Below are 18,160 nucleotides of genomic sequence, written 5' to 3'. Positions count from 1 at the left end.
GAAGGAATCCCATTGCTCCATGAAAATGGCCCCAAACTGCCTGGGAAGACACCAAAGGTAAAGTTAAAATCCCTGGATCCTCACCCAGACTGAGCTGCTGCACACTGCTGTGGAATAAAGGCTGAAGGATTCCCAGTGCTCCATGGAAATGGCCCCAGACTGCTTAGGAAAACACCAAAGATCAAGCTGAAATCCCTGGATCCTCACCCAGACTGCCTGGGATGACACCAAAGATCAAGTTAAAATCCCTGGATGCTCACCCAGACTGCCTGGGATGACACCAAAGGTGAAGTTAAAATCCCTGGATGCTCACCCGGACTGAGCTGCTGCACCTTCCTGTGGAATAAAGGCTGAAGGATTCCCAGTGCTCCATGAACATGGCCCCAGACTGCCTGGGATGAGATCCAAATCTGCTTTACTGCTTCAGCCCCAGAGCCAAACTGCAAGGCGCTGAAATTCCAGGTGTTTCAGGAGCCTTGGAATTCCTGCCCTGCTGCTCTCCCATTGATCTGATTGTTTTTGTGAGACCTGAGGAGCCTGGAACCTTCCTGTTGAAACATCTTTCTAATTGCAGTAATTGATCCTAATTGCTCTTTGCATTTCCAAATTCCAGAGGCAAGTCTAGATTGCACCCAAGTCCAGGAAAACAATGATGAGATCCAAGCAGTGCCCTATTATCTCTCTTTTTTTTTGTATTTAATGACCTAAGAAAGTTACAAAAGCAACTTTAAATTACATTTAGGTATATAAACTAATTAAATATATTTAGCTAACATTGAGAAAATAAATCCCAAGCACCATGAAGACAAAAAACAATAAGAGATGAGTAATTCCAGGGTAATTAAGGACTTTTTATGGAGTCTCTGGATAAGCTGGAGACCACTGGAAGTTGACCTCATTCTCATTTTCCAACAGCAAATGAGTGATTAGCCCAGATTTTATTAAGTTCTGCATTCTGGGAGAACAATTTTATGACTCATTCCATTTTTTTTTTGCCAGTTCCTAATTTCAGGAATGGCAGATTTGTTGGGAATTTCAGTGGCATTTTCAGAGGACTCTGAATACTACATCGACCAGTGAAAGACAGAATTGTTGAGGTAAGAGAAAATGGAAAATTTAAGAAGGAAAACGATCATCCCTCTGGTTCTCAACGCTGTCAAGCCACATGTGGTGAACACACATTCCCAAAAGACCAGAAATAAATACCAGCTACTTTTATTCTCTAAGAACACTCGGGAGCGAGGAACTCCTGATGATGCCGAGGGAGAATCACCCAACAACTCCAAGGTGCCAGGAGCCTGAGGGAGCTGCAGGGCTCAGTTGCCACTGAGTTTCCTCATGATGGGGCTGTCGGGCTCGGCGTTGGTGAAGATGCTGCCCACCACCACGTGGGTGCCCCAGAGGTTGTGCCTGATCACCTTGCAGCAGCCCAGGTCATCCACGGCAAAGCCCAGGTGCCGGTAGCGCTCGTCGGTCTCCAGCAGGGTGTTGTTGGAGTAAGGCCCAAAAAACTAAAGGAAAATAACAAGAAAAAAAAATTTTCCACAAGGATTTCAAATTCTGATGGATGGCTGGAAGTTAAGCCTGACTTCAGCTGTGTGGAGAAGTTTTACGTGGAGTTTGAAAGGTTTTCCTTTCAAATCCTAAAGGAAAACAACAAGAAAAAGAAGATTTTCCACAAGCATTTCAAATTCTGATGGATGGTTGGAAGTTAAGCCTGACTTCAGCTGTGTGGAGAAGTTTTATGTGGAGTTTGAAAGGTTTTCCTTTCAAATCCCAATCCCACCCTCACCTTTGTGAGGAATTCAGAACCCTGCCAGAAACAGCACAAACAGGACAAGGACTAAGGAGAGAAAACTTCTAGGAAACTGCAAAAATTAACAACTTAACTTTGCAATAAGACCATAAAGAAAGTTGGTTAGAGGAGCAAAAATGTGATTAAACTGCAAACAGGTATTTAAATTAAACTGGCATTTAAGTATTTAAATGAAACTGGTAATTAAGTTGCAAACAGGTATTTAAATTAAACTGATATTTAAATTAAACTGGTATTTAAGTATTTAAATTAAACTGGTATTTAAGTTGCACACAGATATTTCAGTTCTTTATCTCAGGAGGAAGCTTCTGACTTAAAACCAACACCTGATTCTGGGCTGGGTTGTTAATGCTGGAGTCTGAAGACAAAGCCCCACTTCCAACAATCCCTAATTCCTTCAAGGCACTGAATTCTGGGAAGCTTTTCCACCCCTGACCTGCCTGTTCTGCCTCACAAACATCCCCTGTTTGCCTCTGTTGGTACAATAAATCCCTGCTTTTTGTAGTGTTTTTAAATACAACCCCACTAAGCTGAGCTTTGCCACCATCCCCTTGAACTACAATACGGTTTTAGCAGAGCTCAGACTAAACCCATCTCCCACTGAAAGCTCCCAGTGTTCCACAGGAACAAAAAGTTCATTTTTTGGGGACAAAGGGATCATTAACAGGTGCAAAGAGGTTTTTTAGAGCCTTCACCTGCACAGGTGTGTCAGGGCTCCCAAGTTACCTGGGCAGGGCAGAAAGTGCCCAAGGGATTTGGGGCATAAAACTTCTCCAGTTCCCTAAACCCCAGTTTCATTTCCTGGCAATGCTGGCCCTGCACTCAGAGCTGACACAGCTGAGCTCATAAATCTTCACTTAGTCAAGGAATTATCCTGGAAAAGTTGGATTTAAGCCAAACTCCACACTGCAAGAAAGAACTTACTGCCAGTCCTGAGGATGGGTCAATGAAATCAGCCCAGTAGCCCTCAGAAGAAAGTGCATAGCAGATCTCCTTGGCACCATTGATGAACTGGAAGGGAAAATTTGGGAAAAGAAAGATATCAAATGAGCTTTTCACACAAGAAGAATTGTTTCTAACTTTACTTGTTATAAATAAAACCCTTTATTTCCTTACAGCTGTAAAAAACTGGATTTTCTCTGCAATTAGTGCCCCAAGAAGCTCAAGGTTCCAAATGTATAAAAATATGATTTATGCAGCTTCTGTTTCTTAAAGGTCCAAAATAAAGGAAATTTACCTATTACAGCAAATTCTGTATTGGTTTAAAATGAGGGAATTTATCCTTTACAGTAAATTCTGTGTTGGTTCAAAATAAAGGAAATTAATCCTTTACAGTAAATTCTGGATTAGTTCAAAATAAGGAAAATTTATCCTTTTCAATACAAAATGAGGGAATTTTACCCTTATTTTGAATTAATATTAATAAGGGAAATTTACAGTACATTCTGTGTTAATTCAAAATAAGGAAAATTTATCCTTTACAGTAAATTCTGTATTAGTTCAAAATAAGGAAAATTTATCCTTTACAGTAAATTCTGTATTAGTTCAAAATAAGGAAAATTTATCCTTTACAGTAAATTCTGTATTAGTTCAAAATAAGGAAAATTTATCCTTTACAGTAAATTCTGTATTAGTTCAAAATGAGGGAATTTTACCCTTTACAATAAATTCTGTATTAGTTCAAAATGAGGGAATTTTACCCTTTACAGTAAATTCTGTATTAGTTCAAAATGAGGGAATTTTACCCTTTACAATAAATTCTGAATTAGTTCAAAATGAGGGAATTTTACCCTTTACAGTAAATTCTGTATTAGTTCAAAATAAGGGAATTTTACCCTTTACAATAAATTCTGTATTAGTTCAAAATGAGGGAATTTTACCCTTATTTTGAATTAATATTAATAAGGGAAATTTACAGTACATTCTGTGTTAGTTCAAAATAATGACAATTTATCCTTTACAATAAATTCTGTATTAGTTCAAAATGAATGAATTTTACCTTTACAGTACATTCTGTGTTAGTTCAAAATAAGAAAAAATTTATCCTTTACAGTACATTCTGTATTAATCCAAAATTAATGAATTTTACCCTTTACAGTAAATTCTGTATTAGTTTAAAATAAGGGAATTTTACTCTTTACAATAAATTCTGAATTAGTTCAAAATGAGGGAATTTAACCCTTTACAAAAAAATCTGTATTAGTTCAAAATGAGGGAATTTTACCCTTTACAGTAAATTCTATCTTAGTTTAAAATAAAGGAAATTTATCCTTTACAATAAATTCTGTATTAGTTCAAAATAAGGGAATTTTACCCTTCACAGTAAATTCTGAATTAATTCACAATAAGGAAAATTTCCCCCAGAATTCAAAATTCTGTATTTTGAGGTTTGATGGCTCTGATGATCAATTATGTCCAAATTGTAAATTAAACCCCAAATATCACAATTTTAGGCACAACATTTCTGATCCATGATCTCTTCTGGTCCCTCGGGGTGAGGTTAATGAACACTTGAGGTGGATTAATGCAAATATTTGGATTTGGCTGTATAACCTGATTTTTTAGCCCCTGAAATGAGAATTTTCAGGTGAATTCTGCAAGCAAAGCAACATTTCCCTCTGAATTTGCTGGTTTGAAATTCACACCCACCAGTGACTGGATTAGACTTGACAGGGAGGTGCCTGAGGAACAAAGATGCCAATTAACACATAATTAGACCAGATTAAAACAGCAAAGAGCAACAGGCCAGAAATAATTCAAGGAGAAGAACACACTGAAATGAAGGGAATCGGAATTTCTGCGTCATTTTGTGTTGATTCCTTTTTTTGGGGTTGATTTAGAGAGCCCACATTTGCGATTTTGGGCATTCCCAGGTTGATTTCAGGCATAAATCTGATTTCTTTCCAGATGAAATGCTGGGTTTGGGGGTATTTGATCAAACACAGGCAGAAATGTTCTTTTTTTGAGGTGCTAAGGGCAGTGAACAGCGACACTTGGTGGGGAAATGGGAAAATGGTGGAAAATGGGAAATAAAGGGATTTTCAGAGCCCTCTAGAACTAACAGAACAAGACAAAGTTACGATGAAAAAACACAACTGAAATCTGGGGTAAAAGAATGAAAACATTCATAAAAGTGGAAAAAAACCCAGAGAAATTGGTGATTTTTATATTTTTGACCAGTAAAAAGTGCAGTGGAATCTTAATTAAATGAATTAAAGAGTAAATGATGATTAAAAATGAAAAAGTATAAATAGAATTGTATTACAAATAATATAAAAAATAAAAATTTCACATACAAATATAATATCGATCTATATTTTTATATATTACATGAAAATAATAAATATAAAATATAAAATTTCTAATATATAAAATATGTTTTATATATTTTATATACATTATTAATATATCTATATATTATTTAATATATTTATATTATCTATAAAATTATATAGTTAGAATATAAAATTATATCTAATAATATTTATAAAATACAAAAATTTTAATATAGATAAAGTATTTCTAAAATCTAATTTTTTTCTTAATATATTTTATATATTTTATACAATACATATTTGTATTTTATATATTTCATATAATATATATTTGCATATTATATGTTTTATACAATATATATTTGCATATTATATACATTATTTTTAGATATTTTTGTATATTATTTTTCTAGAATATAAAATTTTATATATATACAATTTTTATAAAATATACAATTTTTATATATAAAATAGATTTTTATATTTTATATAGATATATATTTATATTATTTTATATTTATATATTATTTATTATATATAAAATCATACTTATATAATATAATTATAATAAAATAAATATTTATATATTATAATAATTAGATATAAATAATATATTAAAAATGTACAATTTTTATATATTATAATATTTATAAAATATAGAAATTTTAACATATATATTTTTTAATATATTTTAAATATTACATTCCATTCCATATATCTATGTGGAATGTAATAGAATATAAAAATTTCAAAAATAAGAAGTGTGACCCTGAACTGCCCCCAAGGCTGAGGAGCGGGATGTGAATGGCAGGTTGGTGTTTGCAGGCACTCACGTTCTCCAGCAGCACCTCCCTCTCCTGCTCCACCTCGTGGCTCCACACGCTCATGTCGTGCTGGCTCCTCTGCGTGACCGTGAGCACCGTCAGCAGCTGGGGCTTCACCTCGGGGAACAGCGGCTGCAGCTCTGCACGTGGGGACAACCAGAGATTGGGGACAACCAGAGTTTGTCCTGCTGGGCCAGGGGACATCCCCAGCCACCCACACGCTCATGTGCTGCTGGCTCCTCTGGGTGACCCTGAGCACCATCAGGCGCTGAGGGTCACCGCTGGGAACAGCGGCTGCAGCTCTGCACATGGGGACAACCAGAGATTGGGGACAGCCAGAGACTGGGGACAGCCAGAGTTTGTCCTGCTGGGCCACAGGACATCCCCAGCCACCCACACGCTCATGTGCTGCTGGCTCCTCTGGGTGACCCTGAGCACCGTCAGGCGCTGAGGGTCACCGCTGGGAACAGCGGCTGCAGCTCTGCATGTGGGGACAACCAGAGATTGGGGACAACCAGAGTTTGTCCTGCTGGGCCACAGGACATCCCCAGCCACCCACACGCTCATGTCGTGCTGGCTCCTCTGGGTGACCCTGAGCACCATCAGGAGCTGGGGCTTCACCTCTGGGAACAGCAGCTGCAGCTCTGCACATGGGGACAACCAGAGATTGGGGACAACCAGAGTTTGTCCTGCTGGGCCACAGGACATCCCCAGCCACCCACATGCTCATGTGCTGCTGGCTCCTCTGGGTGACCCTGAGCACCGTCAGGTGCTGAGGGTCACCGCTGGGAACAGCGGCTGCAGCTCTGCACGTGGGGACAACCAGAGATTGGGGACAACCAGAGATTGTCCTGCTCTGCCATGGGACATCCCCTCACAGCCACCCTCATGTGCTGCTGGCTCCTCTGGGTGACCCTGAGCACCATCAGGAGCTGGGGCTTCACCTCTGGGAACAGCAGCTGCAGCTCTGCACATGGGGACAACCAGAGATTGGGGACAACCAGAGTTTGTCCTGCTGGGCCACAGGACATCCCCAGCCACCCACACGCTCAGGTCGTGCTGGCTCCTCTGGGTGACCCTGAGCACCGTCAGGCACCAGGAGGTCACTGCTGGGAACAGCGGCTGCAGCTCTGCACATGGGGACAACCAGAGATTGGGGACAACCAGAGACTGGGGACAACCAGAGACTGGGGACAACCAGAGATTGTCCTGCTGGGCCAGGGGACATCCCCTCACAGCCACAGCAACAGCTCAGGCACAGCTCCCTGCTGAAACTGCTTTATGTCATTTGGTTTAACTTGGATTTTTTACTTATTATTATATTTTTATATAATAAATATAAATAGAATTATATTTAATATATAAAGAGAAATGTTTATATATTAAAAGTATATAATATAGAATTTCTATAATTATATTGTAATTTAAGTAATATATTTTATATAATAGATATCATTTCTATAAAATATTTTCTATATTAGATATCATTTCTATAATATAATTTTATATTCAATTACATGAATATATTCGTGTCATTATAAATTTCATTATTATCATTAAATTTATTCTTTATTTTTACTATTTTTATTTTTTGATTTAATTAAACGGTTCCCATTTAATTTCGCTCATTTCTTTCCTGAATAAATTAAAATTCAAAATCAGTGCTGGCAGAAGTTTCCTGATTCCCATTTGTTGTTTTGTTGAGGAATTCCAAAGGATTTGGCCACAGGATTTTGGATAAGGGATTTCCTTCAGAATTTGCCAGTAAAACAACAACTAAAATTTACATTTTAACTGAAATATTGAATATTGTCAGCAGCAAAGCTTTGGGTTTGTTTTATTCCCATTTAATTTTGGTCATTTCCTTCCTGAATAAATTAAAAATTCAAATTCAGAACTTTCCTGATTCCCGTTTGTTGTTTTGTTTAGCAATTCCAAAGGATTTGGTGACTGGATTTTGGATAAGGAATTAACTCCAGAATTTGCCAGTAAAACAACAACTAAAAATTACATTTTAGCTGATTAATTTTGGTCATTTCCTTCCTGAATAAATTAAAAATTCAAATTCAGAACTTTCCTGATTCCCATTTGTTGTTTTGTTGAGGAATTCCAAAGGATTTGGCCACAGGATTTTGCATAAGGAATTTACTCCAGAATTTCCCAATAAAACAACTAAAATTTACATTTTAACTGAAATACTGGATATTGTCAGCAGCGTTTTGGGTTTGTTCTATTCCCATTTAATTTTGGCCATTTCCTTCCTGAATAAATTAAAAATACAAATTCAGTGCTGGCAGAAGTTTCCTGATTCCTGTTTGTTGTTTTGTTTAGCAATTCCAGAGGATTTGGCGACTGGATTTTGGGTAAGGAATTTACTCCAGAATTTCCCAGTAAAACAACAACTAAAATTTATATTTTAACTGAAATATTGAATATTGTCAGCAGCGTTTTGGGTTTGTTTTATTCCCATTTAATTTTGGTCATTTCCTTCCTGAATAAATTAAAAATACAAATTCAGAAGTTTCCTGATTCCCGTTTGTTGTTTTGTTGAGGAATTCCAAAGCATTTGGCAACAGGATTTTGGATAAGGAATTTACTCCAGAATTTGCCAGAAAAACAACAACTAAAAATTACATTTTAACTGATTAATTTTGGTCATTTCCTTCCTGAATAAATTAAAAATACAAATTCAGAACTTTCCTGATTCCCATTTGTTGTTTTGTTGAGGAATTCCAAAGGATTTGGCAACAGGATTTTGCATAAGGAATTTACTCCAGAATTTCCCAATAAAACAACTAAAATTTACATTTTAACTGAAATATTGGATATTGTCAGCAGCCTTTTGGGTTTGTTTTATTCCCATTTAATTTCGCTCATTTCCTTCCTGAATAAATTAAAAATACAAATTCAGAAGTTTCCTGATTCCCGTTTGTTGTTTTGTTTAGCAATTCCAAAGGATTTGGCAACAGGATTTTGCATAAGGAATTTACTTCAGAATTTCCCAGTAAAACAACAACTAAAATTTATATTTTAACTGAAATATTGAATATTGTCAGCAGCGTTTTGGGTTTGTTTTATTCCCATTTAATTTTGGTCATTTCCTTCCTGAATAAATTAAAACCACAAATTCAGAACTCTCCTGATTCCCGTTTGTTGTTTTGTTTAGCAATTCCGAAGGATTTTGGAAAGGAATTAACTCCAGCATTTCCCTGGCACTGAAATAACAACGAAAAATTACATTTAAAATGAAATACTAAAGAGTGTCAACAGCAAATATTTTTTAAAAATTAATTTAAAATTAAAAATATTCAACGAAATGTTAAATATTGCCAACAGCAATTGGTTTCCATTCTCCCCAGAGGGGTTTTTGAGATGATTACTCTGAATTTCCCTTTCCTACAGCACTCTGTGCTAGAGCACTGCCAGGGAAAGTTTCACAGGGAAAAGCTGAATTTCTGGGCTGGAAAGCAAAGTGAACCTTTTCTCAGCAGCTCAGGACAGGCTTGCACGGCACACTCCACCTTGGCTCGCTCAAAGTAGGTTTCAGCACTGTTGATCTGCTGCTTCTGGGCACCATCAGAGCCCTAAAACCACCAAGAATTGAATTTTCACAGTTAATGTCAAACAGGAATAACTCTGAACGTCAAAACAGGGCTGAGTGATCGGACACACTCGAGCAGTTCCAGATCATCTGCAGGGGCACTTCACAGCTTTCATATTAAATACGGAAAAATTAAAATTATTGAAGATATTGAAAGATACGAAAAGTGATTTAAAATATTATAATATAATATATTTTAATATATTATAATATATTAAAAGATACTAAAAAATACTAAGAGATAGATACTAAAAGATACTAAATGATAGATATTAAAAGATATTAAAAGGTATTAAAAGGTACTAAAAGGTACTAAAAGATAGATATTAAAAGATACTAAAAGATACTAAAAGATACTAAAATATACTAAAAGTAAAATAGATTTTGGTGTTACTCAAATCCACACAGAACTATTTCTATTTTATAGAAATACTGAAGTTTTCTATTTAATTGGAACTGTATTGTGTTAAAGCAGAATATATATAAATACTGAAATATTATTATATATAAATATAAATAAAGAATATAACATATGAATATATATATGCATAAATGAAATATAGATAAATAGATATAAAATATAAATACCAAAATTTTAATAATTATTTGAAATAATTCTTATTTAGTACAATATCAACGGATAGATTTCAGGTATTTCCTGATTCTAAAAGCTGCATTAAAGGAACAAAAGCAGAATTTTCTGGTGGCTTTTTAGGGCAAAAAGTCAAAATTGGCAAAAAACAATTGACATGAAATCAATGAAACAGTCATCAAAAATAAAATACAAATATAATAAAAAATTTAAATATTGATTGAATATTAAAATAGCGAAAGATATTTTCTTGAAATAATTAATATTGAAAATCTTGTTTATGGAAATAATAAATAACAATGAAATAAATAATAATAATAATAAATTAAATTGAAATAAAATAAATAAATAATAATAAGAAAATAAAATAAAAACAAAATGAAATAAGAATAAAATTTAAAAAACTAAAATAAAAGTAAATATAAAATAAAAATAAAATTAAAATTAAAATAAACATAAAATAAAATAAAAATAGAATAAAAATTAAAGTAAAATAAAATAAAAATTAAAATTAAAATAAACATAAAATAAAATTAGAATAGAACAAAAATAGAATAAAAATAAAATAAAAGTAAAATAAAAGTAAAACTAAACTAAAATAAAAATAAAATAAAAATAGAATAAAAACAGAATAAAAATAGAATAAAAATAAAAGTAAAATAAAAGTAAAATAAAAGTAAAATAAAAGTAAAAATAAAATAAACATAAAATAAACAAAATAAAATAAAAATAAAATAAAAATAGAATAAAAATAAAAGTAAAATAAAAGTAAAATCAAAATAAAAATAAAATAAACATAAAATAGAATAAAAATAGAATAAAAATAGAATAAAAATAGAATAAAATTAAAGTAAAATAAAAGTAAAACAAAAGTAAAACTAAAGTAAAATTAAAGTAAAACTAAAATAATAAAATAAAAAAAAATAAAAATAAAAAATAAAATAACCAGCATGCAAACACATCCCCGTGCGAGCGCCGCACAGGCTCCTCAGACGAGAAGAAGATCCCTTTTCCTTTTCCTTTCCCCCGCGGCTCCTCAGCCCCGGAGCCCCCGGGGGTCAGGCGGCCGCGCCGTGCCTCACCTGGGCCTCGTGCATGCACTGCGCCAGCACCAGCTCGTGCCGCTCGCTGCCCGACGGCTCCGCCAGCAGCGCGGGCAGGCTCGGGGCGGGCGCGGCGCCGGCGCTGCCCGTGCCGTGCAGGTGGCAGCCGAAGCCCATGTTCCCCGGCAGCTGGAAGCGCTGGTCCTGCGGCCCGAAGGGACCCATCAGCTCGTCCGGCCACACCGTCCTGGGACCTGCGGGGCGGGGAGCACAGAGAGGTCAGGGAACCCCGAAAACAGCAGAGAAACCCCCAAACTGGCCAGGAAACCACAAAGCACTCAGGGAAGCCCAAAAACAATCAGGGAAAGCCCAAAAATGGTCAGGGAACCCCAAAAATGGTCAGAAAAGCCCAAAAACGGTCAGGGAACACCAGAAAGGGTCAGGGAACACCAGAAAGGGTCAGGGAACACCAGAAACGGTCAGGGAACACCAGAAAGGGTCAGGGAACACCAGAAAGGGTCAGGGAACCCCAAAAATGGTCAGGGAAAGCCCAAAAATGGTCAGGGAAAGCCCAAAAATGGTCAGGGAACCGCAAAAACGGTCAGGGAACCGCAAAAACGGTCAGGGAACCGCAAAAACGGTCAGGGAACCCCAAAAACGGTCAGGGAACCCTAGAAACGGTCAGGGAACACCAGAAACGGCCAGGGAACCACAAAGCACTCAGGGAACCCAAAAAATGGCCAGGAAAGCCCAAAAACGGTCAGGGAACACAAAAAACGGTCAGGGAATGCCAAAAATGGTCAGGGAACTGCAAAACACTCAGGGAACCCCAAAAACGGTCAGGGAAATGCCAAAAATGGTCAGGGAACACCAAAAATGGTCAGGAAAGCCCAAAAACGGTCAGGGAACCCCAAAAACGGTCAGGGAATACCAAAAAATGGTCAGGGAACACCAAAGACAACAGGGAAACCTGAAACGGCCAGGAAATCCCAAAACCAGCTGGGAAACCCAAAAACCAGGAGGGAAACCCCAAAAACCATCAGGGAAACCCCAAAACCAGCAGGGAACCCAAAGGAAAACCCCTCTGCCACACGAGGATCCCATCACAAACATCAGCACTGACCTAACATGGATTTCAAGGGAATAAATTTGCTTTTTCTCTTCTACCAAAACAAAAATCCCACTTCCAAATTCAGATTTCAAGGGAATAAATTTGCTTTTTTCTTCTTAAATTTGGTTTTTCCTACCAAGTCAAACTGGGATTTCAAGGGAATAAATTTACTTTTTCTTGCTTTCTAAATGTGCTTTTTCTTCTGAAATTTGCTTTTCTACCAAGTCAAGAATCCCACTTCCAAATTTGGATTTTAAGGGAGTAAATTTGCTTTTTCTTTTTTCTAAATGTGCCTTTTTAACTTAAATTTGCATTTTATTCTTAAATTTGATTTTTTTTTCTTCTCCCAAGTCAAAAATCTCACTTCCAAATTTGGATTTCGAGGGGATAAGTTTGCTTTTTCTTTTTCCTAAATGCACTTTTTTTCCTTAAATTTGCTTTTCCTTCATAAATTTGATTCTTCTCTTCTACCAGGTCAAAAATCTCACTTCCAAATTCAGATTTCAAGGGAATAAATTTGCTTTTTTTCCTTCAATTTGCTTTTCCTTCATAAATTTGATTTCTCTCTTCTCCCGAGTCAAGAATCCCAGTTCCAAATTGGGATTTCAAGGGAATAAATTTGCTCTTTTTTATAAATGTGCTTTTTCTATTTAAATTTGCTTTTTGTTCTTAAATTTGCTTTTTCCCTTCTCCCAACTCAAAAATCTCACTTCCAAATTGGGATTTCAAGGGAATAAATTTGCTTTTTTTCCTTCAATTTGCTTTTCTTTCATAAATTTGATTTTTCTCTTCTACCAGGTCAAGAATCCCAGTTCCAAATTCAGATTTCAAGGGAAAAAATTTGCTTTTTTTTCCTTCAATTTGCTTTTCCTTCATAAATTTGATTTTTCTCTTCTCCTGAGTCAAGAATCCCAGTTCCAAATTGGGATTTCAAGGGAATAAATTTGCTTTTTTTTCCTAAACTTGCTTTTCCTTCCTAAATTTGATTTTTCTCTTCTCCCGAGTCAAGAATCCCAGTTCCAAATTCAGATTTCGAGGGGATAAATGTGCTTTTCCTCACATAAATCAGGAGGTGCAGCAGCCACGTGAGGCTCATCCGAGCCAGAGGATCCTGCAGTGGAAAAAGCCTTGGCGTTCCCAACTCTTCGGAGCAAGGAGTAAAAGCCTGGCAGGTAGGTGACCAATCTTGCTCTGTTACAGAGCACCTGAGGAGAGGGGAAAAAAAATATCAAATAATAAATTATTAATAAAATTAAAATCCAAAGAATCGTTTACAGACAGCTCTGCGAGTCACAAGAAAAATCCTCCCTCGATAATGAAATTAAAATTTGAATTCTGCCAGCTAGGACATCAGGTTGGAGAAGTATTTTGTTGTTATTTTTATATTTTGTTGTTCCAAGCAAAGCAAAAGCCTTGAAGTGGTTTTAGGGTTGATTAAAGGATTCTCACGCGAGGAAAAAGCCCTGAAAAAATAAAATCTAAATTAAATTATGGATTGTCTGCACGTTTCCTGGAAAATACCAATCCCACCTGGCACAGTGTGGGTGTTTTTTGGAAAATTCAACTTTTCAGGTGAGGAATAACAATTCTTTGGAGAAAATAACATAAAAGGGGTTTCCTCAAGCGCTGCAGCTTTGATTCTATAAAAATTTATGCATTTTTACATCAAAAGAAGCACTTTCAAAAGTCATTTACTTTTAAAAGAAGAGCATAAACGGTGCTATTTGGATGTTTAATATAAAAATGGAATTTAAAACATCAAACCCAAGGCAGTTTTCCATCCAGCACTCCTGTGTAAATATAAAATAATTCCTACCAAATCATAAAAACTGAAATGCTTCAAGACACATTTAAATTATGACTTAAATAAATTATTTACACTTCAAACCTGGAGCTGCCTCCTCCTAAAACAGCTTTAAAAGTTCCCTGTAACACAACAAAAATCCGACTCCGCTCCAATCTTTTTTTCTTTCTCGCGTCAAATCGCTCCTGAAATTAATTTTTACGCGATGATGGTGTTACAAACAGATGTAAACAATTCCAGCCGACATGTAATTAGCAGAAAAGCGAATTTTTCCTCATTAGCAGCCTCGCTGCACACGGAGATGTCACTAATTACAGCTCGCTCATGCAAATATTGACACACCTGGCATTACACGAGAAGCACCAGCCGGGGAATTCATGAATTATTCATTTCCCCACGGCGGGGAGCAATAAAAACGATCAATAAAAGGTGTTTGATTCTCCAGCCTCGCACCAGCTGAGCGCTCCAAACCACGGAATTCCTCCGTGCCAGAGCCCAGGACGGCAGAAAAAGCACCGAAAAAAATGGATCGAATCCTTAATTAGGTTATTATTCCTGGGATATTCGAACTGGATTGGGATTTTAGGCAGAAATTCTTCCCTCTGAGGGAAGTGTGAGGTCCTGTGGCTGCCTCTGAAGTGCCCAAGCCTTGGAGCACACTGGAAGCTGTCCCTGCCCACGGCACGGAGTCGGAATTAAGGGATTTTTAAGGTTTGGGGTTTTTTTCCCCACCCAAACCTGTTTGTAATTCCATTTAATCCTCAATTCCTCCGTTCCCGGGCTATCCGCAAGGGCTGGCGTCACTCACTCACATTGGCCATGGCAGACGCTGCTCTCCCCTCGCCGACAGGCCCGGACACCCCTGGAAAAGAGAAGGGAAGAGGGCAGAGAACAGAAAGGGGACGAGGAAAAGGAAGGGAAAGGAAGAGGAAAAGGAAAAGAAGGCGCTGAACTCCCCAACCCCAAAACCCCCTCACACCCCGCTCACCCCGCACGGCCCCCCCGCGTCCCAGGAGCGGCGCTGCCGCGGACAGGCAGCAACAGCTGACGGGAAGGGAGAAAGAAATGGAAGAATAGGAGAAGGAAAGGGGAAAAGGGAGAAGGAAGCGGGAAAAGAGGAAAAGAAAAGGAGCCCCCGGCCCCCCTCACCTCTTCCTGCAAAATGGCGGCGCCCACCCGCCCCCGCCCCGCCCCCGCCCCGCCCCCGCCGCGCGCCTCCAGGCTGAGCCAGTCGATCCGCCGACACCTCGAGGGGCACGGCGCCGCACCGCGCGGAATCCGCCGCTCGGCGTTCGGTTGCTCGGGGCTGCGGGAGGGGCGGTGGAAGCCGTGAGGGGGAGGCGGTGATGGCGGCGGGGCCGGGGAGGCTCCCGGGGGATCGGCGGGGCCGCGATCGGTTGTGGCGGGGCCGCGATCGGTCGTGGCGGGGCTGGGGTGTCCCCTCGGTGCTCCCAAGGTGGTGTTGCCCCGTGTGAGGGGTGGAGAAGGGCGGCTGTGTGCGCTGTTCCCGCGCGGGGCACCAGGGGGCAGTCGCGGAGCGTCAGGCGCCCTCATCGCCCTCAGCATTCGCGGGGATCCAGAAAGGGGAAAATGGGGAGGAAAAAACGGGGAGAAAAAGGGGAGAAAGGGTTTTGTTGGAGGGAATTGAAAGGAGGAGAGGATGTTTCCTCTAAGGAAAAGCGCAGGGTGTTCGCTGGGAATGTGGAGCATCAGTGGCGCTTCTGCCACAAAACTGTGACTTCAAGGGCAATACCTCAAATAACTTTACAAAATAATAATAATAATAAAAATATTTAAAACCTGCTTCAATGGCTTCCCTCCCTGTTGATTTTGTTGTTTTTTTAATGGAAGAGCTCTGGACAGGCTCCCCAGGGAATGGTCGCAGCCCCAAGGATGAAAGTTTGCTCTCTCATTTTTTGCCGTTTCTTCGCGCTCTGTTCCAAGCAGCGTTGCTGGTGAAGAAAAAGGAATTTTAATCTCTCCCAAATAAAAGTCTGGGCGTTCCCATCCCTCAGTGACTTTGCACAAGGCCTTGAATTTATTTTCCTTCTAAACCCGAGGTTTCTGGACATTTATTTTGCTTTGTCACTGGTTTATTAGCAGGAATTTATTAACATAAACCAGTGCCAGAGGTTTCCACAGTTCAAAACCAGAGCAGGACATTGGGTTTGTGGCCAGGGTAATAATATTCAGCCTTACAATGTTCTTACTGCATTTAATAAAGTCCTGGCTTTATTTTATCAGGATCAAGAGGAAATTGTGATATCCATTCCTAAACAATGTGATGTATTAAGTACCTCTAATGTTGCAATTTTGATTTTTGGACTTTTTCGTGAGCGCATTTGCTCACTATTGGATGCCACTCAACTCTTTTATTAATTCAATGTTAGCACACTTAATTCTCATTTGCTTTTGAATTAAATATTCATGTGGAATCTCTGAACTTCAGGGGGAAAAAAAGAGAAATCAGAGAAATTTAACTCTTTACAGAACGTAATTTATGTCCTCTAATAGGAAGCACTGTGGATTAAATCCAGCCTGTATTGACTTGTCCTTAGGCAATCCCAATTTATCTCCTCTCCAGGGCTGCCACTTCCAGATACTCCAATCAATCCTTGAGTTATCAGCCCCTCAAGTCTGCGGCCTGAATCCATAAAGATTCATTTCAATAAAGTTCCTATTCAAAGGAGACCGCGGAATCAAACGATCCAATTACAGATTTATCAAATATTAATCAGGAAAAATCTTCCAGATCTTTTGGATGCCAACATCCTTCTCCCCTGGTGTCAGGAAAGTAATTAGCAGCTGGCTTTGATTAAATTCTTCCCTCGGAGATTGCTGCTCTCACTTTGAGGGAGAGGAAGAAATGCACACCACAGGATTCCTAATTCCTCCTTGGAAAGCCTTTTTGGAAAAATCCACATGGCTTCAGGGAAACTCCTCGGTGTCCAGAACCTGGAGCTGGAAGCTGAAGTTCGTGCCCAGGTTTTGCTGTTTTTTCCTGTTGTTACTGAGATGATTTTTTTCCTCGGGGATCTCCAGCATGGAAAGGACGTGGAGCTGCTGGAGAGTCCAGAGGAGACCATGGAGATGATCAGAGGGAAAGGTTGGGAGAGCTGGGAATGTTCCCCTGGAGAAGGGAAGGCTCCAGGGAGAGCTCAGAGCCCCTGGCAGGGCCTGGAGGGGCTCCAGGAGAGCTGGAGAGGGACTGGGGACAAGGCCTGCAGGGACAGGAGCCAGGGAATGGCTCCCACTGCCAGAGGGCAGGGATGGATGGGAGATTGGGAACTGGGAATTCCTGGCTGGGCTGGAATTGCCAGAGCAGCTGGGGCTGCCCCTGGATCCCTGGCAGTGCCCAAGGCCAGGCTGGAGCAGCCTGGGACAGTGGAAGGTGTCCCTGCCATGGCAGGGGTGGGATGGGATGAGCTTTAAGCTCCTTTCCAAGCCAAACCATTCCATGATTCCAGGATTCTTCTCACTCTCTTTGGGACAGTGGAAGGTGTCCCTGCCATGGCAGGAGTGGGATGGGATGAGCTTTAAGCTCCTTTCCAAGCCAAACCATTCCATGATTCCAGGATTCTTCTCACTCTCTTTGGGACAGTGGAAGGTGTTCTGCCATGGCAGGAGTGGGATGGATGAGCTTTAAGCTCCTTTCCAACCCAAACCATTCCATGATTCCAGGATTCTTCTCTCTCTCTTTGGGACAGTGCTTTCCTCTTGGCACCTTGATCAGCACCGGGAAGAGCCTCAGAACTTTGAAACTTTCCCAGTCACCATCACCCCCTGGCTGAACACTGAACTCCAGAGCTCATCTGGGATTCTCCTTCCATGCCCAGACCTGCTGGGTGCCCAGCTCTGGAAGCAGAGGAGCCAGAGGTGCCCCTGAGGAGCTGCTTTGGTGCCCAAGACCAGCAGAAAGTGAATTTTCAGCTGTTTCCTCTCAGCTCTTCCAGGAACCCAGAGAAGCTGTGCAAACTCCATCCTTGGAGTCTTCAGAACTCTGGGGTGAGATCCTGGAACTGGACTGGAAACCCCAAACCAGGGTTTCATCCTTAGTGTGGGTATTCGCTGGTTTTATTCCCAGTTCCACCCTG

General features: G+C 39.4%; 1 protein-coding gene across 3 annotated transcripts; it reads right to left on the bottom strand.

Moving 5' to 3' along the window:
• Positions 1-830: 830 nt before the first annotated feature.
• MMADHC (metabolism of cobalamin associated D) lies at positions 831-15,259 on the bottom strand. 3 transcript variants are annotated; one of them, XM_038142999.1, is made up of 8 exons: positions 15,055-15,151; positions 14,879-14,928; positions 13,323-13,467; positions 11,191-11,405; positions 9,394-9,499; positions 5,925-6,055; positions 2,741-2,827; positions 831-1,511 (listed from the first exon to the last, which is right to left on the bottom strand). In XM_038142999.1, exons 2-8 carry the CDS (start codon positions 14,885-14,887, stop codon positions 1,317-1,319), a joined length of 888 nt encoding a protein of 295 aa, XP_037998927.1. In that variant the 5' UTR covers positions 14,888-14,928; positions 15,055-15,151; the 3' UTR covers positions 831-1,316. The 3 variants fall into 3 exon arrangements, with proteins under 3 accessions (XP_037998927.1, XP_037998926.1, XP_037998928.1); XM_038142998.1 differs by lacking the exon at positions 15,055-15,151 and adding an exon at positions 15,216-15,259 and having other exon boundaries at positions 920-1,511; XM_038143000.1 differs by lacking the exons at positions 831-1,511; positions 2,741-2,827; positions 5,925-6,055; positions 15,055-15,151 and adding exons at positions 6,666-7,045; positions 15,216-15,259.
• Positions 15,260-18,160: the final 2,901 nt, after the last annotated feature.

The sequence above is a fragment of the Motacilla alba genome, chromosome 7 (genome assembly GCF_015832195.1).
Source record: "Motacilla alba alba isolate MOTALB_02 chromosome 7, Motacilla_alba_V1.0_pri, whole genome shotgun sequence".
In the NCBI taxonomy this organism is placed as follows: Eukaryota; Metazoa; Chordata; class Aves; order Passeriformes; family Motacillidae; genus Motacilla; species Motacilla alba.
This window is presented reverse-complemented; position numbering and strand designations above follow the sequence as displayed.

What these genes read in the sequence shown, in the direction of transcription:
- MMADHC (XM_038142998.1), bottom strand. An exon ending in GGGAGGTGCTGCTGGAGAAC is followed by an intron (nt 2,828 to 5,924) that starts GTGAGTGCCTGC and finishes TTTCCCTTCCAG; the next exon opens with TTCATCAATGGTGCCAAGGA. An exon ending in ACCCATCCTCAGGACTGGCA is followed by an intron (nt 1,512 to 2,740) that starts GTAAGTTCTTTC and finishes ATTTTCCTTTAG; the next exon opens with TTTTTTGGGCCTTACTCCAA.